The sequence below is a fragment of the Cyclopterus lumpus genome, chromosome 3 (assembly GCF_009769545.1).
Source record: "Cyclopterus lumpus isolate fCycLum1 chromosome 3, fCycLum1.pri, whole genome shotgun sequence".
NCBI lineage: Eukaryota > Metazoa > Chordata > Actinopteri > Perciformes > Cyclopteridae > Cyclopterus > Cyclopterus lumpus.
Window position 1 is genome coordinate 16,040,613 of NC_046968.1, and position 23,654 is coordinate 16,064,266.

Consider the following 23,654-nt stretch of genomic DNA (forward strand, 5'->3'; position numbering starts at 1 on the left):
AACCAAAAACTTAAGCCAGAAATGTGTCAGAAGCAGCACTCCTATGGGCCAGATTGTATACTGCAAGTGCGTCATACAAGGAAGTGAGGCGACATGATGTTAGGAGTGTCTGTACCAATTCCCTTTATTCAGTTACAGTGGTAACTATTTAAGAGCTTACCGGTCACACGGCTCTCTCTCTCTTTCCTCTGCACATCAGTGAACTGAACTTCAGCGTTTGCATAATCAACTGGAACAGCTATGACATGCCTGGCATGTGATTGTTTATGATTTATTATGGAAAATCAGATATTTAATTGCATGCATATCGAGCTACAACATCATCTGATCTAATATGTTACATTACATATATGGGGCCTTACTGTGACTGTATTGTTTGCAAGAAGCAACATGTTTACACTGGGGGTTATGACTAATTTCCTAGCTTCGCTGTGAACAAAACAGCTTGGTTCACAGTGAAGATGAATCTCTACCTTGAACTGTAATGGTTCAATGTTATATATATATATCTATAGATATATATCTATAGATCTATATATAGATCTATAGATATATAGATAGACAGACAGACGGGCAGATACTTTATTCATCCCCAGGGGGAAATTTGCTTGTAGCAGCAGCAAGCAATATTACAGAGTAAACATAACATATTAATATTAAGTATGAGACAATGCAAAATATATACAATACAATAAAATAGCAGAGCAGGACATATTACATTTAAGAAACAAATAATAATAAAGACCAGGAAGCAGATCTTTTACCCCAGAAGACTCATGGCAGCTACTAATGAAGATATTTTCACATTAAACCTTAATAATATGGATCACTTTATTATATACATTATATATGCTTCACAACTTATTTTACTCAAAGTTGTTTTAGTTATTTATTTACACATGCAATGTTGCAGAATAAATACAAATAAATCATTAGCAAAGCCCATGTAAGAGCAGAGGTAATGATGCCATTCTGCACACACTGTGCCATTTACATTCCAAGATCAAATATAAATTCATAACCTAAACTGAGTTGTCAATGTTCAGTACATTTCAAGTGCTCATTACAGTATGTTACATTGAAGATGCAGCAGGGCAGACAAAATGACAAGCTGTGAATTTATGGAATTTCCTTAACCTATACCTGACTTTAACTTTTAGTCCAAATTAGATGAGAAGATGCAGTTTGTTCTGCTTAATGTGTCTTTAAATATATATGAATCTGAAGTAGTAATTTGATAATTATAGAAGTGATGGAAGTAAATGTAGAAAAGAAGATGTTACTTTTTGTTATTTACGGTTGGACACAGGACTCAGTGACACTTTATGCATGAAAAAACATGTGAGATATATGTGAGATTAATGCAACTAAAGAAACTTTTTGAGCATTTGCTGATCGTGTCAGAAGTCAGTGTGGAAAGAGAAACGGAAGGCAGAATGGTAGCTGTGGGATCGGAGTGGAGCAGGGACTGTTAGATAGGGGACAAACAAGATAAACGGTTTAATGCCAGAATATAACTTATTAATGAAGTATTTTATTATTATTATTATTATTATTATTATTTTGTGTTTAATGAGAAATGCACCTTGAACGTTGGTTTGTAGTCCGCCAATAAACTAATTTATTTTGAAATACAACCGGAACTTGATTATTTATTTTTTTTAATAATGGATGACATGACGCTTTAATCCCTCTGATGTTGCGGACAGGAAAACAACACTGGTTGCACTCGTGGTAGAACTGTTCATCTATACCGCAAGCGTCGACCGTTACACATATTTTACAGCTGCCGAGTCCTTAGTGATAAATATGGTGGACAACGGGGTAAGCTTCTGACCAGACGAGACAACACTAGCGTCCCAGAAGATGTTGTTTTGTTTTCAAGCTAGTTAGCCAACGTTAGCTTGTCTGCTGATATTTGTGCATTAATGTTGATGTGCCCTTTTTTATATTGGTAACATATCTGTGATTATTCACATTGAATATCCTACATTAATGCTTGGAACACCAAAAGTGCTGTTACCGCTTTATCGGGAGTCTGACAACAACAACAGCCCTGATTGGTTACAGTCGGTGAGGTGAGCCTTCAATTTGTGTTCATGACGCTTCTCAGGCTTTGCAGTGTTTTCTCATGCTTTGACTCAATCCAAGGTAACCAAACTCGGCGATGACATGTATAAATGGTGAATTAAATGTCTGTTTTGGGATTTAGAAGTGACTTCCTGCTAACCAGCTTTGCAGCCTTTCAAGTGACAGTCATGTTTGTTATCTATCTGAATCGTGCACATTACTTTTGGCTGTGGTTTTAATTCATAATACCACATCCCTTTTGGGAACCAGTCACAGGAAGGTTTCTAATTATCATTTAGCTACTTCAGATTGATTTTAGACTTACCATTCATGGCTCTTTAAAAGGCCTCCATTCATGTTGGTTATTGAAAGCAGATCATGTTTTAGTCGGGATACTTTTGTTTGTAAAAGAAACTGTGGACCACTTTCTAAACCTCCTTGACATAGCAGTACATTTCTCCAATTATAGCAACAAAAAGAGTCTATTTACAAGTCAAAGAGCGTACTTTGTAAAGTGTGAGGTATTCCTGATGGAGACATAGACAACGGTTTACGAGTCTGAATTATGACCAGGTTTGAAAGAGGTTTACTGGTTAGCAGTGACACAATTGGATCTGAATAGTATCACACACTGTACAATAACCAATAACAATGCAAACAAATTAGTTATCTGGCTGCCATTAGAAGATTGCAATTGTTATTGCCGTCGTACTTCAATTTATAAACACAAGAGAAATAAAGCAACCAACCTCCTCAGTGTGAGTTATGCACTTTCTCTTTCTTCAGATGTAGCTGATGAAATGGCGTTTAATGAGAAACTTGCACTTTCCGACAACCCCGCCTAAATCCCTTTGATCGTGGAGATGAAGAAGATGGTCTCCAAGGAGGCAAGACACCCCCACTGCACGGTAAAGTTCAGTCATACCTGTTTAAGGAAAATAAATATAGTTGTAAACGTGAAGTCATATGGACATCATTTATTGAACCTTATCATTGGATAGTTTTGGTGACAGTTGTCCTGCATCATCAGTGCTACACTAATGGAAAAATAGAAACGGGAAAACATGGAAGAAATGAAACAAAATGTATTCTGGTGGACTGCGTCAACTCACACTGCACTTCACCGCAGTCACAAAGACCTTCTAAAGAATAAGCTGATGAATAGCAACATTGGTCCAGGCCTGCAACCTTTATATGTTGCATGTTACATTTCACTGTAGAGAAATAGAAAAATACATGGAGCACTGAAGCACAACACAACTCTATTTTACCTGTTTCACTTTCCACAGAAATCACAGAAAATATGTGCTGACATATATACATGTCAGCACATATTTTTCTGTGCAGATGATAACATTGTGAGGGTGAGAAATTAATGTCTCCCAGCTCCTGGTTTTATCGGTTTCAGTATTTTGTTTTTTCTCTGAAAATATGTTTGCTTTGGTAGACAAAGAGGCCAGTTCATTAGGGATCGTTTTTATCCATGTCGTGCAAAAATCTCAAATGTTCCTTGCCTGTAGCCTGTAGCCTGTCATGAGGATATGGGTGATGCAGTCTGTGTTTTCTCAAAACGTTGTTTCTGCTTTTCTAATTGTCACTCACATGTAGATGTAGGTTTGCTCCCTTACAGTGCCAAATGCAGTGAGGCTACTATGTGCCTTAGACCACTGAATGGGGCAGTGACTCCCTAGCAAAACTGATTTTTACAAATTATTTCTCAGATATTTATACAGGTTAAAAAGTTTGAAGCTAGTTCAGAATGGATCCTAACACATAAATAAAAAGCACACTGGAGTGTGGTGAGTAACTCTAACCTTACGAAAAAGGAAGTTGGAAACACGATAGCTGAAACGGAGGAAACAAAAAACAAGTGTAAGCAGTACTTCAGTGACACTTCCTGTATTCTGGATTGGGAATGAAGACATTTGTATACGACTACAATCATTTTTGACAGGCAAGCTTGACACTTCATTGTCCTTACTCTGTCACCTGAGAAGCTGAATTCACCCAACATGTTTTATTCTGAGGTGTATTCAGGTAACAACAAAATTGTCTGCACTTTTTCAGTAGGATGGAGTGTTTGTTAGAATATGTGATTAGCGTGGTTTACTATGTATCATACGAAAGATTATGAATCGAAGAAATGCCTTTTCAAATATGTTTTCTTTAATGTTTTGATTCCTCAGTTCAATTATTATTTTTGGGGTTCAAAATCGAAATGTGAGTCATCATACTTAGTTTTTTTTAAATATATAGTGTTGATATCTTGTTGGTATGGTCAGTGTGTTTTTAAGTGTTAACTTTGCACTGATTATGTTACATACTGTATATTGGGTTGACCAACTGTATATTACGTCAATTGCTCCCTCCTTTTTAACTTTTAATATTTTCATGTATACCAAAAGGTATTCCCCAAATTACATTTCAAATTAAGTAAAGAATGGAGGCTGATCAAACTTTGTGTTTGGGCCTGTGTTGCTGGTTTATAGCTTACATTTTCTCCTCAGACTAACTCGGTTATACAGAGGAGGTGATCCTCTAATCAGCCTGATAGAGGTGTGGGATGTAAAAGTGGTTACAATCAAATGCATTTTCACAACACTACAAATGACAGCCTTGAAAATTACCATACAGTATCAACATACTTTATACATAGGTTAAACCAAAAAAAAGTACACTATCATGATCATTTCCAGATTATTTGATTGCATTAAACTGCACAGGTTGTCCTCTTAGTACAATACACATAACTAATTGTCACTAATTGACTTATTACTTATTGCATGTCTAAATGTAGCCTCTAATCCTACATTCTGTTTATTATATTGCAAAATGACAAAGTTAGGGACTGGCTGCTCATCATTTAGCAGCTCAATATGTCTTTCTCAGGAGTTGATGGAGAACAAATCAAAGCAAAAATAATTATTACAGGACTTACATTTGTCATGTGGACAGAAACCAAATGTCTGATAATGCTGCTCTGTGTATGTGTAAATAGGCATTCCTTTGTTAACATGTTTGTCATAACAACTTTTGAATACAACAAGTCAGATGTTGTGTTTCAGCTGGTTCTGCTGCCCCGTGTGGCCAAATCAATAACATCTATTAATGCAGCTAAGGTAGTCACATGCATCAGAAAGCACAAAGGTTAGACCAATTGTTAGTCATGTGACTAATGAAGATCTAATTAATTTCACACTTGTCAGGACTTAAAGCGGGCAATGCACACAGGCAGCATGCTTCTTAGCTCTGTGATGTAATTGATTTGTCACCTGGATTGGTTACACATTGCTAGAACTGATAAGAGGATGTCATGGGTTTCCTTCAGTTGTCCATTTTGAGCTTTGTCCTCTGTCCAGGTCTCTTGAGTGGTGATTCAGAGCGTAGGGTTTGTTATGAGGGGCCACAGTCATGAAGTTGGCATGCATTGAAGAACAGTGCTTTCTATAACATGTTTCCTTGTCTTTAGAATCAAGACCTGAGCTGTTCCCTGGGACCAGAAACCACAGTTCAGACCCGGACTATGGACCTTGGTCTAGCTGAGGATCACTTCTCAAGGCCTATGGTAAGTAAAGCATGGCTCCTGCTGTCCACCTCAAATCCAAAGTACCTATTTATTGTACTTGACTTCAGAACCAACCTATTTGTATTTTTATGTACATGCTTTTGCTCTTATTCACCTGTTTCAGGGTTTGATTGTGGCTCCCGACATTGAACAGCTGAAAATGGCCATAGAAGAGTGTAAGAAGCTGATTCTGGAACTGCCGGAACACTCTGAGAGACAAAAGGACACTGTAGTGAAACTTATCCACCTTCGTCTCAAACTACAGGAACTTAAGGTTGGAACTGAGGAGTGAATGGAGAAGTGGATAACATCATAATGTAGTTTTGTGAAGCTGGGGGGCAATGAGTAAAACTTCAAGACATTCGTAATTGACCAATTTCACTTCACAGTTTTTGATTTTGTGGAATGCACAGCTACACACGTGTTTGCAGATGGACATTTATTGTAAAATATGGCTTTTTTACTGTATTTCTGGAAAAGCATTTCCTGCTATAGTTTTTGGGGGAAATTTAAATCGTATTGTAGTTGGCCTGTAGCTTAGAGGTGATGCCTGTCAGAAAGGTTCTTCACTGTTCATTTTGGCCTTCATAGCCATTACCCTGTGTGTGGTAAATGAGAGCAAACATTGCAGACATTCTTGGAGCCTGATAGGATGGTAAACAAGTTTGTGGAGAACAACTTCCTGCAAAAAACTGCTTGTGCTTCAAATGGCCCGATTTGTATAGCCAGACCCAGCCCGGAAGATATTTTTCTGTAGGAGCAACTCTCTATGTCTTAATGGCTCATTCATTTCTCCATATTTCCAAAAACTCCGGTATCACTGATAAAACTACCCAGGTGACATGCTGGTAATGTTTTGTCCTGATTACTATAAACGTATCAAAAGGTGACGTAGCTAGTGATGTAGTTAGTGATCTTTGAATTTTGTTTTGACCCTGAAAGGACCCTGGGGAGGATGAGCCTAATCTTAGAATCCTACTGGAGCACCGCTTTTCCAAGGAAAAGAGCAAGAGCGTGAAACAGACCTGTGACAAGTGTAGCACTATCATCTGGGGCCTTATCCAGACTTGGTATACCTGCACAGGTGAGACACACTATACAATGCATAAGTCTGACATAGCACCGGAGATATTTAAATATATTTTCGATTTTCATTTTATATTGTTAGGTTTCCAGTTAATATGATCAGAATATATTTCCCGAATGGTGGACTCAGTGGGAGGATCTTTGTAGCTCTTTCAACTCGTCAACCAGCTATTCATACCAAACAAACCCATTGTGTATTGGGGTAGTGACATTGCGTGCCATGTGATTATCCCTCTCTTGTTTCAGGTTGCTATTATCGTTGCCATAGTAAGTGTATGAACTTGATCACCAAGCCCTGTGTCAGGTCAAAGGTCAGCCACCAGTCGGAGTTCGAGCTCAGCATCTGCCCTGAGATTGGACTAGACCGACAAGACTACCGCTGTGCAGAATGTCGCACACCTATTTCACTAAGTGAGTACAAATTGAGTGGGTTGATTTATGTTTAGTAAGTTGAAATGGGGAAACAGAGGATCTAAAAGCAAAATGTAGACTAATTGAACTTAAGTTTTTCTTGATTGGCATGTGCACACAGTTGTAAATAAAGTTACTTTATAGCCATCGACATATTGCTAAAATAGAAATTACTGAGCGTCAAAAATGTACTATTTGACACTAAACATGATTTTGAGGAAATCTTTATCCTCTTTGACATTTTAATATTTAAATCATATTTAATCATAACATTTTAAATGTGTATAAGTACATGTTGCTTTTTGTGTGTCATAGTTTGACTGTATTCTGTGCAATATTTATCTTGTAGGGGGCGTGCCAAGTGAAGCCAGACAGTGTGACTACACAGGCCAGTATTACTGCAGCACATGCCACTGGAATGACACGGCCATCGTCCCAGCCCGTGTCATCCACAACTGGGAGTTTGAATCACGCAAGGTAACCCTCAACCTCTACAACAACATATATTTTTGAACATCTAGTCATCAATTTATGACTCTATTAAAGTATAATTTAATTTGGGAGATGGGGGTTTGTAGTAATTTTTGTAGTCATTTGACACGGCTACTGTCAAACAATGTTATTGTTATTGTAAAGAGACTCAAATATGCAACTGTACGCCTAAACGTATTACTGATAAATATCTGAACCGCACAGATTTTTATTACAGAATCATCAAATAAGCTTCACATTAGCTTTTACATGTCACGAGGAGTTTTATACAGCCTTTGAAACCAGTCTCACTGTGTCTTCTGTGGCTATTGAGGAGCTTTTCAAGACCAATAGAATTGCTAAAGGGAGTCAGGGCAGTCTGTGTTATGAAGGTTTCTCTGTTTCAGGTTTGTCGCTCCTCAATGCGCTACCTGGCTCTGATGATCTCACGACCTGTGCTGAAGCTAAAAGAAATCAACCCGCTGCTATTCAACTTTGTGGAGGAACTGGTCGAGATCAGGGTGGGTAGCTGTTTTCAAGGCACTAGTTAACCCCTCGCAAAGAAAAGATCTCAGTGTATGTAAAACAAAATAAGTTTAAGCCCAGATCCACTTCTAAAATAATGTAACTACACCACATTGACTGTAGTTACTGTTACATTAACAACACAATCTAGCACAATGTCATCGTTTTGCATCAGATGCTATTATGCTGAAACTGCTAGCACAGGCAATGAGAAGGAAAATCCTCTGCATCTCTGTTCATGAAGTGAGACTGACAGCAATGTGTGTGTTTTGTGTGTGTGGGTTTTCCTTTACAGAAACTCCGTCAGGATATTTTGTTGATGAAACCTTATTTTATTACCTGTAAGGAGGCCATGGAGGCTCGGCTATTACTACAGGTGAGCTTCTTTTTTTTTTTTAAATGTACTTTGCATGGTAGAGTTAAAAGTAATATTTAGTGGCATGATATGTGACCAATAAGTAATATTTCACAACAGCACCACCATGTGGTGAAAGTTGAGTTAGTTTTTAAATTTTACAACAGGAACCTTTCCAGATAGAGCTCACAATGTATGTGATATTAATCTGTACAAATACTGAAAACTTGACAAATACTTTTTTAGAATTTATGTTGGGACTTTAACCCTGTATGAAAAGCTGGATGATGTGCATTGGACTCCTATCAGAGAGCACTGAGTCACCAGGTGGAGTTCAACTCCTTTATGTTGTTGTAAGACAGCAACTTTAATTACAAGCAGTTTCCACTGCACATAGTAATAGTAGTTTCTGAAATAAAATAACACAAATAAATAGTACGTGAATATCACAGCTCTTAGATATTGTATATCTCATCAAGCTGTAGTAAGCTGTAAATCACAACTTTTCAATTGCTGAAATAAAATGTACATGAAATGTATTTTTATTATTTTCATTTGTATTTGTGTTCCCCAGCTTCAAGATCGACAACATTTTGTGGAGAACGACGATATGTACTCACTACAGGATTTGATTGACATCTCCAGTGGCAGACTCAGCTGTTCCCTCACAGAGGTCCACACCACGTTTGCTAAGCACATTAAACTAGACTGTGAGGTGAGCTCTTACATGAAGCACAAAGAACAATACTAATTAATTATTTTTGTTAGTAAGCTTATTTATCGTGCATATATCACACATAACATAATATTGTAGTGTTTACTATTAGGCAATAATCATTTATTGACAATTGTATTATTTGCTTCAGGAGTCGAGAACCTGTAGCTTCCCTAAAACCCTGAGTTTCTGTCCCATTTTGTTTGTTTGTTTATGTGTGTGTGTGTGTGCTTTTGTGTAGCGTTGTCAGGCCAAAGGATTTGTGTGTGAGCTGTGTAAGGAAGGAGACATACTGTTCCCTTTTGACAGTCATACCTCAGTCTGCCATGACTGCTCTGCTGTCTTCCACAGGTTAGTCACCACCAACTCGTCAAACTGAAAAACACAGCAAACAATATGATTGTAGCATTGAGGTATCGGGTACAAAATATTCAAGACTTGTCTTTCACTAGTGAATGGAGCTACTACTAATCCCAAAGACATCCAGTTATGTTGTGTAATCTTGTCTAAGATCACCAGTTAACATTCCTTCAAACTGCATACGGAGAAATACGAAAGACACGTTTGTCCCACTCAACATATTGTAGATAGCAACAGTACAATTGCAAACACTAAACTAACCCTTTTTTAAAATGAAAAACAACACATTACTCAAATGGACACCATTAATATAACCTACTTTATCACAAAACTGTTGGCATTTGTTTTGTGTCTCTATAGAGATTGTTACTATGACAACTCAACAACTTGTCCGCGATGTGCCCGAATGACCGAACGCAAGCAGGACGAGGTGCCAGTTGTGAAAGATGCGTAAGTCTGGAGAGGACCACCTGAAGCGACTTCAGAGTTGAACTTTGCCTCATGGGGGCGCTCCTCGCTGAATAAAGTCTGACAGAAGTCTAGCTTTTAGTTTTTGTCCTTGGTTGGGTTTCTGTACATGTTTATACTGTAGTGTCTTTAACTTCATGTGCAGGGTACTTAGAAACCCATCTGGAAATTAATATTTTTTTTTTTACCCAACTTTTTAATTCATACTGAAATTGGATGTATTGAACACTGTATGTGTGAGTGATTTGCATTAGTGTGTGCGTCTGCTTGTATAAATGTATAAAATACATGCTGAGAAACGCCACCTCAGCAGATGGTGATTATGCATGCAGGAGTTGTTTTATATTAACTATAGCAAACCATGACTGCATTAACCTACACTGCCAATTTTACTTAACTTTAAGGTTGCCATATACAAAGATTGGTTTTGAATTTCAATGACTATAATTCCAGATTCCAAAGACTAAAATCGCCTTTCAGCTTCCAGTTGTATGTTTTTATTTTATTTACAAATCTTTGTAAACATGTTTTTTGAAAGTTAAGTGCACTGAGCCGTCATTTCCCAGCATCAGTTTACGAAGTTAATTAAGTTAGTATGACACAACAAAGAATGCAGTTTAACTAGTTTACGATAAGAAACCAATTTAATATGCGTCACTCACAACACTGTACAAGTCCTAAGGCGGTTCACACTGGTCCTCCACTTATAAAACATGCCTATTTTCATCTCGGTCATATTTCATATGTTTAAAGTTTCAGAAGGACTTCAGAAAATATGTCCAGGTCTTACAGCAATATTTATTTCTAGCATAGACTTTTGAGTTTGTTTATTGTCAATTCATCAACTGGATAATGTAAAAAATGATATTGCTGGCAAGTCTTTGACAAGAAAGGTTGTATCTATACAATCATCAACACCATTATTTGAAGAAAAAAAAAGAAAATATATATATATAGTATTGGCAACAGAAATGTAATCAAAGCATGCATGCATCACTTGTACATATTCTAGGAGAATTGTTTAACTTAAAAAAATATATTGAAGTTAACTGTGCTTTCCTTTGTTCAAAACTGTGAACTCATTTTAGACTCGTGTGTTTGCTCTGGTTCAGTTTGGTGCAGCGTGTAACAAATCGATGAATCCTCATGAACATTGTTGCCTCAGCTGGTCAGGTCCAAATGTCTTAATACACTTTGCATCATGTTAATGCTTTCAGTCTTCATGCACATACACATGTCCAGAGATGTGAAGAGACACCTTTGGTAATGAGTTGACCGTCTGAGGTATTTACTTTAAACTAATGAGTTTTGGCTGTCTTATCTTTCAGCATGATTTCAAACTAAGGGACATACTTGGTGTTGGTAAAAACCATGCCCTGTTGTTAACCGTGGAGTAGTGAATGAATAAAGTCATTAACTATATTAAAACTGCAGTGTTTGTTCATGGATAAGTTATGACATAGTGGGCCCCATTGGCACAGATGTGTACACATCTACAAACTAGCAGCAGCATAACAAATGGTGCAGCAGAGTATGCCATAAATGAGTCTTACAAAATATAGTATAGTATGCCATAATGTCATTAATTTATCATAGTGTAGTATGTCATTGAAGCGTATTGTTTCGTTTATCATAACAAATTCAAGATATAGTTTGCCAAATGAATATCATAAAAAGTCATAATGTCATAGTTATGAATGTCATAAGTCAAAGTGCAGTGTCACATAAAGGAGTCATAGATATGTCATAAAATATAATTGTATAATATGCCATAAAAGTGACATTAAATTGTCAAAAAAATATAGTATGGTATGTCGTTTAAATGTCATAAATAATATTTAAAAAAATATATCAGCATATTATGAGATCTTATAAACATAACAAATAAAGGGAAAATATGTAATAGTTTGTCAAAAAGACATATCATTGAAACAGTAAAAACTGTTATGGGTTACCTTATTCAAAAGTCAAATAAAGTTTAGAAAGATTTCCAAAGACTCAAAAAACTATTTTTATTAGACCGACATAGACCAGTCCGATGTATTGTGTACAGTAAACAGAGAGTGTAATAGTTCCAGGACAGCATCGTGAATATATAAATTAACTAAATAGGGACGACAACCCTTTCAGTCACTTATGTTCATTTTTTGACCAGTTTATCAGTCCAGGACCTCAGTGTTTATTGGCGTTTTGTAAACCAGCTTAGATACAGCCACCAACTGGAGGAGGGGACGAGGGTTGAGCGTGTGCTGTGTTGGCATGTTCCTAGTGCGTTGCAAACTTTTTATTGTGTTAATGGGACCAATACTGCCTTCTGAAAGAGTGTGGTGCGTTTGTGTGCGTCTGTGATGTAATCTGTAATGTGAAACACTGGATGACAACATAAATCAGTACACAGATTTTAAAAAAACTAAAATCTTTAGTCAAACAGAGCCTTATGTGTGTGGTATAGATAAAAAGCAGTATCGCTTAATTTGGCTCCACTTGGAAAACCATTTTGTGACCTACATAGATAGATAGATAGATAGATACTTTATTAATCCCCAAGGAGAAATTTGTTGTCATAGTAGCGCACAACACTTTACAGACATCAAATGGAATAGACTAAATAAACTAAACACACAAAATAAATTAAAATAAAATATATATATATATATAATATATATACACAATAGAATACAAATAAAGAGCGGTCCGGCCAATAATTATGTATGTCCTATTAAAAAAACACTTTCAAATCCAATGATGTTAGAATTTAAAATACAAGATGTATGTAATATATAGGTGTACAATAAGCTATAGCACCATAAACAGGAATTCTGGTCGCAAACAGATTGATGCATACATGTGCATGCAAGAGTTTGCTGCATGATGAGTGCAGTATGAACCCAGTGGGGGGAGAAACAATACAACCATTGGCCACTGAGCTTTCGACTATGTCTCACATCTGACATGACCACATACTGCTGTTTACTAACCCAAATCTCGCGGGATGACGAGTCGTCGTAGTGTGTACGATACTTGTTGCACGTCTACCACTCCAGTGAAGCCCTGTACAGTCGGGGGACGATGGGGCTTCTCTCTGCGACTGTCGGTCCCTTTCGGAGCCGAATACACGCGGTTCGGACGTGGAGCCGAGACTTGTCCACGATGTCAGCTTCTCTGCGCAGCGGCGGCGCACTCGCGTCGGTACGGTGACATTGTTTTTTTCTTCTTCTTTTCATCAAAGTTGCTACTCTCAAAATAAAAGAGTGGAAACAGCTGCTCGGAGATCAGCTGCAGGAGCCCCTGTCGTGGGAGGAACACGCTGTTCCCCGGTGCAGACTGCCGACCCCCAAAACCGTGTGTTGTTTACTCTCACGACGTAGCGGTTTGACAATGTTTCATTTAGAAGTCAGGGGATGTTGTTTTCAAGGATGTCGTTTTTTTCATTGTCTTTCCTTCAAAATAAGATGTCATTGAGGTTCACTGGCTGGTCTCTTAATCGTTGCTGACTTTCTTCACTAGACTTTCTGCTTTTCTATTGAAGAAGAACAATCAAACCAGAGAATCTTAGAAGTTTCACTTTTTTTTTTGCTTGTTGATAAAAAGTTCATGAGCTGCACTTCAACTTTCCACTGATTCAAATGAAACAATAACTGTGTTATTGCACAAATATTGGCACTGGTCTGTGAGCATAATACATTTATTTGTATACCACTTGAATGTGTTTATTGCCTATTTGCAGTTTATTTGACCTAAAGTGTTCTCAATTCATCTTTTAATTAATTTGGTTTTGTGTTTTTATTTATACTTAATATTGAACGTTTTTTGGCATCTTTGATAATAAAGTTAGTGTTCAATAATAACATATTGTTATTCAGATATATATTTTTATGTAAACAAAATGTAACCTTTATATATGTATGTAAAAAATCTGATACATTTTTTTATTATTCTCAAGTATCAATGATGGCTTTCAGAATCTTCATCTGAAATTAAGTTGCAAACATGTTTAACATGCAGACTTTTTATTTCAGAAGGCGTCACTGTTCCAAAGGAGATGTGGAGGATTATATCAACACATTTTTCCGCTTGCTCGGTTGCTTAGCTCAAACAAACCACCAAGAGGTAGTGTACCTCCTAACACTGTCACTACTGTAGCTAAATGAGTGCACACAATGGCCAATGTATTTTTAGGTCAATATGAGCCATTTGTACATTTGTTGGTTGTGTGTGTTTAATTGCTTTAGGTTTTGAAAAGTTTTTTCCAAAGAGTGAAGGAAGCACTGGCGTCAACAAATCAGCTGAAGGTGAACACGGTTCGAGTCATCATCAAGCAGCATTTGTGGATTCTCTGTTGTCATTCCGCTGCACTAAATGACTGATTTTCTCCATACTATTTAGATGAAAATACCAAAGAACGGGACACATATAATGATGAAGATGAAAGACGAAGAGGAAGAAAAAAGAAGAATCGCACTGGTGGACGCGTTTTCAGGTGCAACTCATTTTTACTGATAACTGTCTTTAATGCTCAATAAAATGCACTACACACAGACAGTAATAACATGAAATGGTAATAATTAATTAAATTACTTTGTCATACTTGTGAATATGCAGGTCTATAATACTCTTATAATGGTTCTGTTTCCACTCCTTTCTACTGTAAAATGTGGCCCTGGTCACACTTTTCCTCAGTGAAATTAAATTGATTATTTTGGTGTATTTGTTATGTTTTTTGTGTTTAAAATAAGCTGATATATTGTTGTCAGACCTTCTAAACTTTCAAATGTTGAAATTGATATTTTCCTTAAAACATATCGCATCAAACGTCACTAGTCTATTGTTAAATAGGTTATTCATGGTTTAATGCACTTATTGTAAGTCGCTTTGGATAAAAGCGTCAGCTAAATGACATGTAATGTAATGTAAAAATAGGTGCTCATAGTGGATTGTTTTTCAGTGACTGCTGGCACACCTGCTGTCTCTCCTTTAATCAACTTTTCTCCTCTCTTACAACATTTCCCTCATCTCCTAGGATGGTTTTCCCTTGGATGAAAAAGCAGTTCAGTACTTGGCAATTGGTGCAGCAGGCATGACCTCAGCGTTTTGGTACTTTTACTTTCGAGAGACAGGGATGCAGATCTCCTGGAAGGACTTTGTGCATCATTACTTGAACAGAGGCTTGGTAAGAGGTGGAGAGTGTTCTAGTTTTGGTATCATCCATCTTTTATCAGTTTGTTGTTACAAACACTGTGAGCAAAACTAAAAACAAAGTGCTCTTTTCACAGGTGGATCACCTGGAGGTGGTCAATAAACAATATGTCAAAGTAATTCCTGCCAATGGAATGAAGACATCAGAAGTGGTTAGTTGCATGAAAAGGCTGTTATGCCCTTTTGCTTTTCATATCGGTCCCTCTGTTGGTCAGTGTTAGTGGTATTTTGAAATCTAGTTCTGCAGTAACACAGGCAGAGAAGAGTCATACATTGAGCAACATAATCTTAACTCAATGCCCTCTTACTTTTTCTTGAACTTTCAATCGCTAAGAACTGACCAAAATCCATAAACAATCCAATCCACTGATTAGTTTCACAAAGTGTAATTGGAAAAGCTATTAAGTGGATTTTAAGTTAAGATAATAAGGTCAAGCAGCAATTTCCATGGTCAAAAAATGAACTTTCATACACAAGCTTTTTTTAACACAAGTCACCATAAACTATGGTATTATTTCCATTTGTAAATGGAAGAATGTTGGTCTTGTACTTGTTATTCTCGTTTACAAAAACTAGTCTTGCTTGGAAGTTTAAAGTTTATATTAATGAAACTGTATACTGCAAGTTGTAAGTTTTCTGTTGTGTGTACGTTTCAGAGCTATTTGTGGTTCAACATTGGCAGTGTTGACTCATTTGAGCATAACCTAGAAATGGCCCAGCAAGAAATGGGTTTGGACCTCAGAGAAAGTACCTGTGTTCTACAGCAGTGAAAGTGATGGGTAAAAAATATATACTTGGAACATTCATATCAAGGTGGACTTTTATGCATATAGATTTGCTCATGTTGATGGTCTCCTAATGGAGCTTATTTCTCTTTCCTACAGGACACAGCTTTTTACTGTTCTCCCCACTTTACTCCTGGTCAGGCTTTTTACTTTTTGTCATGCGGGCGGGACCAATGGCAGGAGGTCGTGGGGGTGGAGGGCAAGGAAACCCCTTCAGTATGAGTAAATCCAAAGCCAAGATTATAAAAGACAACATCAGCATTCGGTTCAAAGATGTTGCTGGCTGTGAGGAGGCTAAAGTGGAGATTTTGGAGTTTGTCAACTTCTTGAAGAACCCGCGGCAGTATCAGGACCTCGGAGCCAAGATCCCAAAGGTGTGCCATTCTGTATATCAAATATTGTGGCAAAGCGTTGGAGGGCGAGGCTGACGGGAACATTTCAATTGATGTATTTCTTTCCTCCAGAAAATAGTATGGGCTGAGAATTAAGTTTTAAAGGGAAACAAATTGACCCTTTTATTGAATTATTCATTAAGGCATTGGTATTGATCATGAAGCAACACCTTTGCTTTCAGGGTGCGATGTTATCGGGCCCACCTGGTACTGGCAAGACCTTGTTAGCAAAGGCCACAGCAGGAGAGGCCAACGTCCCCTTCATCACCGTCAACGGCTCGGAGTTCCAGGAAATGTTTGTTGGCGTGGGCCCAGCGAGGGTCAGTACTGGGCTAAATGAAGGAGTAATCTTAAAGCTGAATTATGGACCAAATGGATTTGATGCTGCTGTTGGGCCACACCATCTGTAAACACAATGGTTCTGTGTATTCTCATGTTAGCGATACAAATATACTGGAGAGCACAATCTACCGTTGCCCTGCTCTGTGTTCCAATAATAACGCGTCATGGAATAATGCTAACTATAGTAGTAATTCATTCTAATTTATTCATCTGTTAAGATTATTTAAGTGATTTCTCTTTGCTTTGTCCTATGTAAGATAAGGGATACGTTTGCCACAGCTCGGAAAAATGCCCCTTGCATCCTTTTCATTGACGAGATCGACGCAGTTGGCAGAAAGAGAGGCAATGGAAACTTTGGCAACCAGAACGAGCAGGAAAACACCCTCAACCAGTTGCTTGTGGAAATGGACGGTAGGCAATAATTTTATCTCTTTCGGTGTTCAAGACTTTCTCCCTTTCCTGGTCCAAAATGTACACACTCTTTGTATGCTATTTGTTTTTGTCATTACAGGATTCAACAGTAGCACTAACGTGGTCGTTTTAGCTGGCACCAACCGAGCTGATATCTTGGATCCAGCTTTGATGAGGCCGGGGCGCTTTGATCGACATATATACATAGGTAAAGTATCTGAGGACAGCCTCCTCTCCTGCTCTCCCTGGATGCATGAGCACTGGTTTCAGTTAATGACATTTATAATTCATCCCCCATCTAAGTCTTTTCTCTACGTCATAATTTATCATTGGGTTTGCTTTCAACATTCTTGTAAATCTTTTTTAATTTGATCAATTCAAATTGCACTTATCATTTGCCTCATTAGTTTTGTGTTGCCTGCTTCAAATAACATGCTAACCTTGAACTTACTGAAATACTTCCTGTATGGTTTAAATGGAAATAAATTAGATTTGCTGTTCTTTATTACGCCTGTTTACATGTTATGTCATTAACAGTGTGTGTTGCACAGTGTGTGCTTTTATCTTTGTGGTTAAAGTGATTGATCGGTTTCTGCCTGCTAGGATCTAATTTACTTTACGCCAGCAGTGCTGACTAATAGTGAGCAGAGCAGTTTACTCTATAACAAAGAAAAAAGGGTCACAATGACAGAGCTTGGTCTCTATAAAAGAAGGATTAGACAACTGGAGGCCAACATGAGGAATAGCACAAACCTTTCCTTTAGTCTTTGTGCTGTTACATGTAAACCGCATTGATGAAATAAAGTTCCTTAAAACATTAACAACACATTACTAATTAATGTTTGATCAGTAATATGTTAACGTATTGTATCATCATGTCTCTAACTTTTAAACAAAATTAGCGTGGGTTTAACCTTCATGAATAATTCGTCGTGGTAAGGTCTTCTCTTTAAGTACTATTTGTACATATTGAGCCATTGCTTAAGGACTCAGATCTAAATGCTCCTTCACACACACTCTTGAGTTTCCTTGCTGAGCAGTTTGAAAGAGTAGTCTGGCTTTTGTATCAGTAACATGATCACGTGATCCTGTTTCTTCTGTAGTATCCCTTATGTTCATCCTATTTTGCGCACTGCATATCATTCCTTTTATTTTCAAAGAAAATGTCCTGAACATTCATGATATATTTGTTTTCTTGTTTTCTACAGGCCCACCAGATATTAAAGGCAGGGCATCCATCTTTAAGGTGCATTTAAGACCTCTGAAGTTGGACATTAGTATACAAGTGGAGGCTTTGGCCAGGAAGCTCGCTGCACTGACCCCAGGTTTCACTGGTAAGAACAAGAGATGTGTGTTCATGTTCGCATGCGTTCAGCTCAGTCTTTGGATTAATCTACAATGATCATTGTCTTCTTTATCTCTCACTTTATTTAAAATGTATTAAAGATTACACCACACTCTAACTTGGTTGTTGTCGCTCCTTTTGTTTCTCAGGGGCTGATATTGCGAATGTGTGTAATGAGGCTGCTCTAATAGCTGCACGGCACCTCGACCGACATGTCAACACGAAGCACTTTGAACAGGCCGTCGAGAGAGTTATTGGAGGTAAGTTGACATTCATTTGTGGTTATGACAATGACTATTGGATATGATTTGTACACCTTAATCAAGTTAGTTGGTAGTAAAAGCAATTTCAATACATTTTGGTATTATGAATTTTATTTAATGTAATTTCTTATTGGTTCATAATTTCTATTGAACTATGAATGTGAACTTTGGACTTACATTTTAGATATACATAGGGCCTTTAATATTTACTGTATGCTTGAAGGGCAAATCAACATCAACCCAGATTACTCATTACTTGTGAAAATCCCAAACTGTGCAGTTTAATAAGACATCCTCCTTGCTCTCAGGTCTAGAGAAAAGGAGTCAGGTACTGCAGCATCCGGAGAAAACTACCGTGGCGTATCATGAGGCCGGACACGCTGTAGCGGGCTGGTTCCTAGAACATGCTGACCCGCTTCTTAAGGTAGTCACACCATTTTCTTCCGCCTTTCCCTCGCACTGCTGCATGACTATCTGAATTCCTCTGCAGCACTTGCATAGTCTTGTTATTATGTTACAATTATATTAGTAGTTAGAATAATTACAATAATTATAATTATAATGTACTCCCTCAGGTGTCAATTGTCCCCAGAGGGAAAGGTTTGGGTTATGCACAGTATCTGCCGAAGGAACAGTACCTGTTCACCCGGGAGCAGCTGTTTGACAGAATGTGCATGATGCTCGGGGGTCGAGTGGCTGAGCAGGTTTTCTTTCAACGAATTACCACCGGGGCGCAGGATGACCTCAGGAAAGTCACGCAGTCTGCGTATGCTCAGGTGATCACCACATTTTACAACAAGTATGTTAACAGATACACAAGGCTGTAAACTACTGTATGTGATTCTAAATATTCTTTGTAAGTACATGTTATGCAATTGGGAGTCAGTGTTGTGTCATATGCTGGAATAGATGTTGGAAGAAATATGGCAGTGACTCATATTAAAGCCTAAAATAGGTAATAATGAACAACAACACTTGATATATTATGTTCACAGACCATGTGAAACAGCAGGTCCTGTGTCACTGCAGGCTATTATCATTTATGTTGAGCTAACAAGTAGCTTCATGCAGACACACTGCTACAGTACCAAATTGAAGGTAGTCTTTGTAACTGCCCATACTATTTCTGCAGGTGCACAATTAGAAGTCAGGGAATGATGATTAACATGGCTCATTTTACCTCATATTTTAGGTTGTACAGTTTGGCATGAACGAGGCGGTGGGCCAGGTGTCCTTTGACCTGCCTCAGCCGGGTGATGTCGTAACTGAGAAGCCCTTCAGTGAGTCCACAGCCCAGCTTATAGACCAGGAGGTCCGCCTGCTCATTGATTCTGCCTTCCAACGAACACTTCAGCTCGTTACCAACAAGAAAGAAATGGTGGAGAAGGTGAGGACTATTATCACTGATGGCAAGCGAGAAGTAAAGATAAAGAGCAGAACACTGACCAATATGATGCAGCACCTTTTAAAGCTCATGTATGGTTCTTTTGAATTAGTATTTTTTCCAAACTGGTTGGAAGAACTGTTATGAAGATGGCAAACCTCAACTATCTTATGTTAAACATCTAGTTGTGATATTATAACTCTATAAATAATTACTACGACTTCTACTATTGTCATTATAGCGCTTGTTGTTTACTATAATTGGTCATGTGTTGCAGGTGGCAAAACTTCTTCTAGAAAAGGAGATTCTAGACAAAGCCGACATGGTGGAGCTGCTGGGAACTCGTCCTTTTCAGGAGAAGTCGTCGTATGAGGAGTTTGTTGACGGACTGGGGGAGTTTGAGGAGGACACCTCTCTACCCGACGGGCTGAAGAACTGGAACAAGAACAAAGGGGAGGAAAAACACCCACAGAATGGACAAAGCAAAGCAGCACTTTACCTGTAGGTGGATGCACAGCCTCAAGGCAAATATCCCACTGTATTCAGTTGAATATAGTTCAGCAGCATCTGGTCCAGATGTCAGTGCTCTGACAAACATTCCTTGTTCATCTCACTGACGGCTGCAGAGGGAGGGATGATGACGTGTTGCACAGGTCTTAAATGGCCTAGATAATGCCATTTTTCAAGTTGTAGATTGTGTACTATGCAGCGAAATTTCCAAAAAAATGACTTTTACTTTTAGATCAGTAAGCTGAGGCTTCTGAGAAAAGTGCAGTTTGTGATTTAAAATTAACTGGAGGGGCCTTCTTCCCACACTCAGACTGACAAACATACAACAGAATAATCTGAAGTTGTGGTTACAAGTTACAAAACAGAAATCAAAAGAGATGTTTTTAACATCATGTGACGGGTATATTAGTTGTGGTGTGTATTTGTTAGTTACACACTGTACTGGTATCATATGAGTTACATTATATTCTGGGGCCCATTGCCCTTATCCAACCATACATCTATACATTTAGTAAGACTCTGTCTCCAATCTTGGCCACCACTTTATTCTGGAAAGGGAGAAAGTCTTGAACACCGAAAGAGATAAAATTATTCTGTTAGGGAAAACACCTTTTAAAAATGTAATTACTGAGTGGAGCAACCAGATTATGCTTGTTTCTTTGATATTTGAGTTTTTAAAGGTACTTTCACTGTACTTTTAACTTTTTAAAATCTTTACACCATCGTACAATGAAAACATTCTCACATTTCTGTGACATTTTGTCTTAGCTCAAATACATTTTCATCACCGTTATAGTCTTCAACCTGGTATTAATTTATCAGTAAAGGTAGATGTTAGAACTCAAAGTTTATAAATTGGCTTTGTGCACAATGCAGGTTATTGTTGTCTGCTCAGTGTCCCATAGTTACACTAGTCAACATTGATGCAGTCATTCATTACATTACATTACATGTCATTTAGCTGACGCTTTTATCCAAAGCGACTTACAATAAGTGCATTAAACCGTGAGTCCAAACTCAGAACAACAAGAATCAAGCAAGTACAATTTCTTCAATAAAGTTAAACTACAAAGTACTATCCGTAAGTGCCATTTAAGTGCTACTGAAGTGCTATCGGTAAGGGACATTTAAGTGCTACGACGGCATTTAAGTGCTACCTATTCAAGGTATAGTTGAAAAAGATGTGTTTTTAGTTTGCGCCGGAAGATGTAGAGACTTTCTGCTGTCCTGATGTCAATTGGGAGCTCGTTCCACCAATGAGGAGCCAGCACAGCAAACAGTCGTGATTTAGCTCGAAGTGAAGGAGCTACAAGCAGTTTGGCAGAAGCCGAGCGAAGTGAACGGGCTGGGGTGTACGGTTTGACCATGTCCTGGATGTAGACTGGACCCGATCTGTTCGCAGCACGGTACGCAAGTACCAGTGTTTTGAAGCGGATGCGGGCGGCCACCGGTAACCAGTGAAGGTCGCGGAGGAGCGGAGTAGTGTGGGTAAATTTCGGTCGGTTGAAGACCAGTCGAGCAGCTGCATTCTGGATGAGCTGTAGAGGTCGAATGGCATTAGCAGGTAGACCTGCCAGGAGGGAGTTGCAATAGTCCAGCCGTGAGATGACCAGAGCCTGGACCAGAACCTGTGCCGCCTTCTGAGTGAGAAGGGGTCGTATTCTCCTGATGTTGTACAGCATGTACCTACAGGAGCGTGTTATTGCGGCAATGTTGGCAGTCAGGGAGAGTTGACTGTCGAGCGTCACTCCGAGGTTCCTGGCAGTCAGAGTCGGAACCAGCACTGAGTTGTTGAAGTTAATAGATAGGTCGTGGGTGGGAGAGCCTTTTCCTGGAAGGAGGAGAAGTTCAGTCTTGTCCGGGTTAATTTTCAGGTGGTGTGCGGACATCCACTGAGAGATGTCGGTCAGACAGGCAGAGATTCGTGCTGCTACCCGTGCTTCAGATTGGAGAAACGAGAGGATCAGTTGGGTGTCGTCAGCATAGCTGTGGTAGGTGAAGCCATGCGAGCGAATGACAGAGCCAAGAGAGTTGGTGTACAGAGAGAAGAGAAGAGGACCAAGGACTGAACCTTGAGGGACCCCGGTAGTCAGAGGACAAGGCTCAGACACAGATCCTCTCCAGGTTACCCGGTAAGAGCGGTCGGTGAGATAGGATGAGAAGAGTGAGAGCGCGGTGCCTGAGATACCCAGGTCCTGGAGGGAGGACAAGAGGATCTGGTGGTTCACTGTGTCAAAGGCAGCGGAAAGGTCTAGAAGGATGAGGACAGAGGAGAGAGAGGCTGCTCTAGCAGTGTGAAGCTGCTCAGAGACAGCAAGGAGGGCAGTCTCTGTTGAGTGGCCTGTCTTGAATCCAGACTAGTGGGGGTCTAGAAGGTTGTTACAGTGAAGAAAGGAGGAGACTTGGTTAAAGATAGCTCGCTCTAGAGTTTTGGAGAGGAAGGGAAGGAGAGAGACAGGTCTGTAGTTGTTGACTTCAGATGGGTCGAGAGTGGGTTTCTTCAGGAGAGGGTTGACTCTTGCCTCCTTCAGAGAGTTGGGGAAACAGCCGGTTGAGAGGGAGGTGTTAATGAGATGGGTGAGAAAGGGAAGAAGGTCCGGAGCAATGGACTGGAGAAGGTGAGAAGGGATGGGGTCAAGCGGGCAGGTGGTTGGGCGGGCAGAGGTTACCAAGGTAAGAACTTGATTGGGAGACAGGGGGATAAAAGAGGAAAATAAGGGGGAAGAAGGTGAAGTTACTGGAGGTGTAGTTGAGGAAGATGGATTAGTAAATGAAGAGCGTATGTCGTCTATCTTTTTTGTAAAGTAGTCAACAAAGTGGCTTGGTAGAAGGGTGGAGGGAGGGGGGGGAACAGGGGGGTCAAGGAGGTTGGAAAAAATTGAGAAGAGCTTTTTAGGGTTAGATAAAGAGGATTCGATTCTGGATTGATAGAACAAACTTTTGGCTGCAGTGATGGACGCAGAGAAGGAGGAGAGAAGAGATTGATAGGCAAGCAGGTCA

At 38.9% G+C, this 23,654-nt stretch overlaps 2 protein-coding genes and 1 long non-coding RNA gene across 3 annotated transcripts; 2 read left to right on the plus strand and 1 right to left on the minus strand.

The window, feature by feature from the left end:
• Positions 1-813: 813 nt before the first annotated feature.
• Positions 814-13,113, minus strand: LOC117748438. The gene is made up of 3 exons (XR_004611595.1): positions 13,005-13,113; positions 9,514-9,573; positions 814-2,995 (listed from the first exon to the last, which is right to left on the minus strand). It is a non-coding gene; the product is annotated as an uncharacterized LOC117748438 (long non-coding RNA).
• Positions 2,871-11,448, plus strand: def8 (differentially expressed in FDCP 8 homolog). The gene is given in 13 exon segments (XM_034558170.1): positions 2,871-2,892; positions 2,895-2,978; positions 5,540-5,582; positions 5,584-5,635; positions 5,760-5,909; positions 6,578-6,719; positions 6,968-7,132; positions 7,482-7,609; positions 8,011-8,124; positions 8,424-8,504; positions 9,058-9,198; positions 9,440-9,549; positions 9,919-11,448. Coding segments are annotated over 13 exon segments (1,326 nt in total). The 3' UTR covers positions 10,013-11,448.
• LOC117748424 (AFG3-like protein 1) lies at positions 13,031-21,686 on the plus strand. Its single transcript, XM_034558154.1, is given in 20 exon segments — positions 13,031-13,215; positions 14,046-14,136; positions 14,259-14,318; positions 14,413-14,466; positions 14,469-14,506; positions 15,047-15,196; positions 15,300-15,374; positions 15,879-15,958; positions 15,960-16,001; positions 16,107-16,146; positions 16,148-16,381; positions 16,582-16,719; positions 16,999-17,152; positions 17,253-17,360; positions 18,361-18,486; positions 18,647-18,757; positions 19,069-19,184; positions 19,336-19,536; positions 19,953-20,147; positions 20,422-21,686. Coding segments are annotated over 20 exon segments (2,361 nt in total). The 5' UTR covers positions 13,031-13,095; the 3' UTR covers positions 20,650-21,686.
• The last annotated feature ends 1,968 nt before the right edge of the window (positions 21,687-23,654 follow it).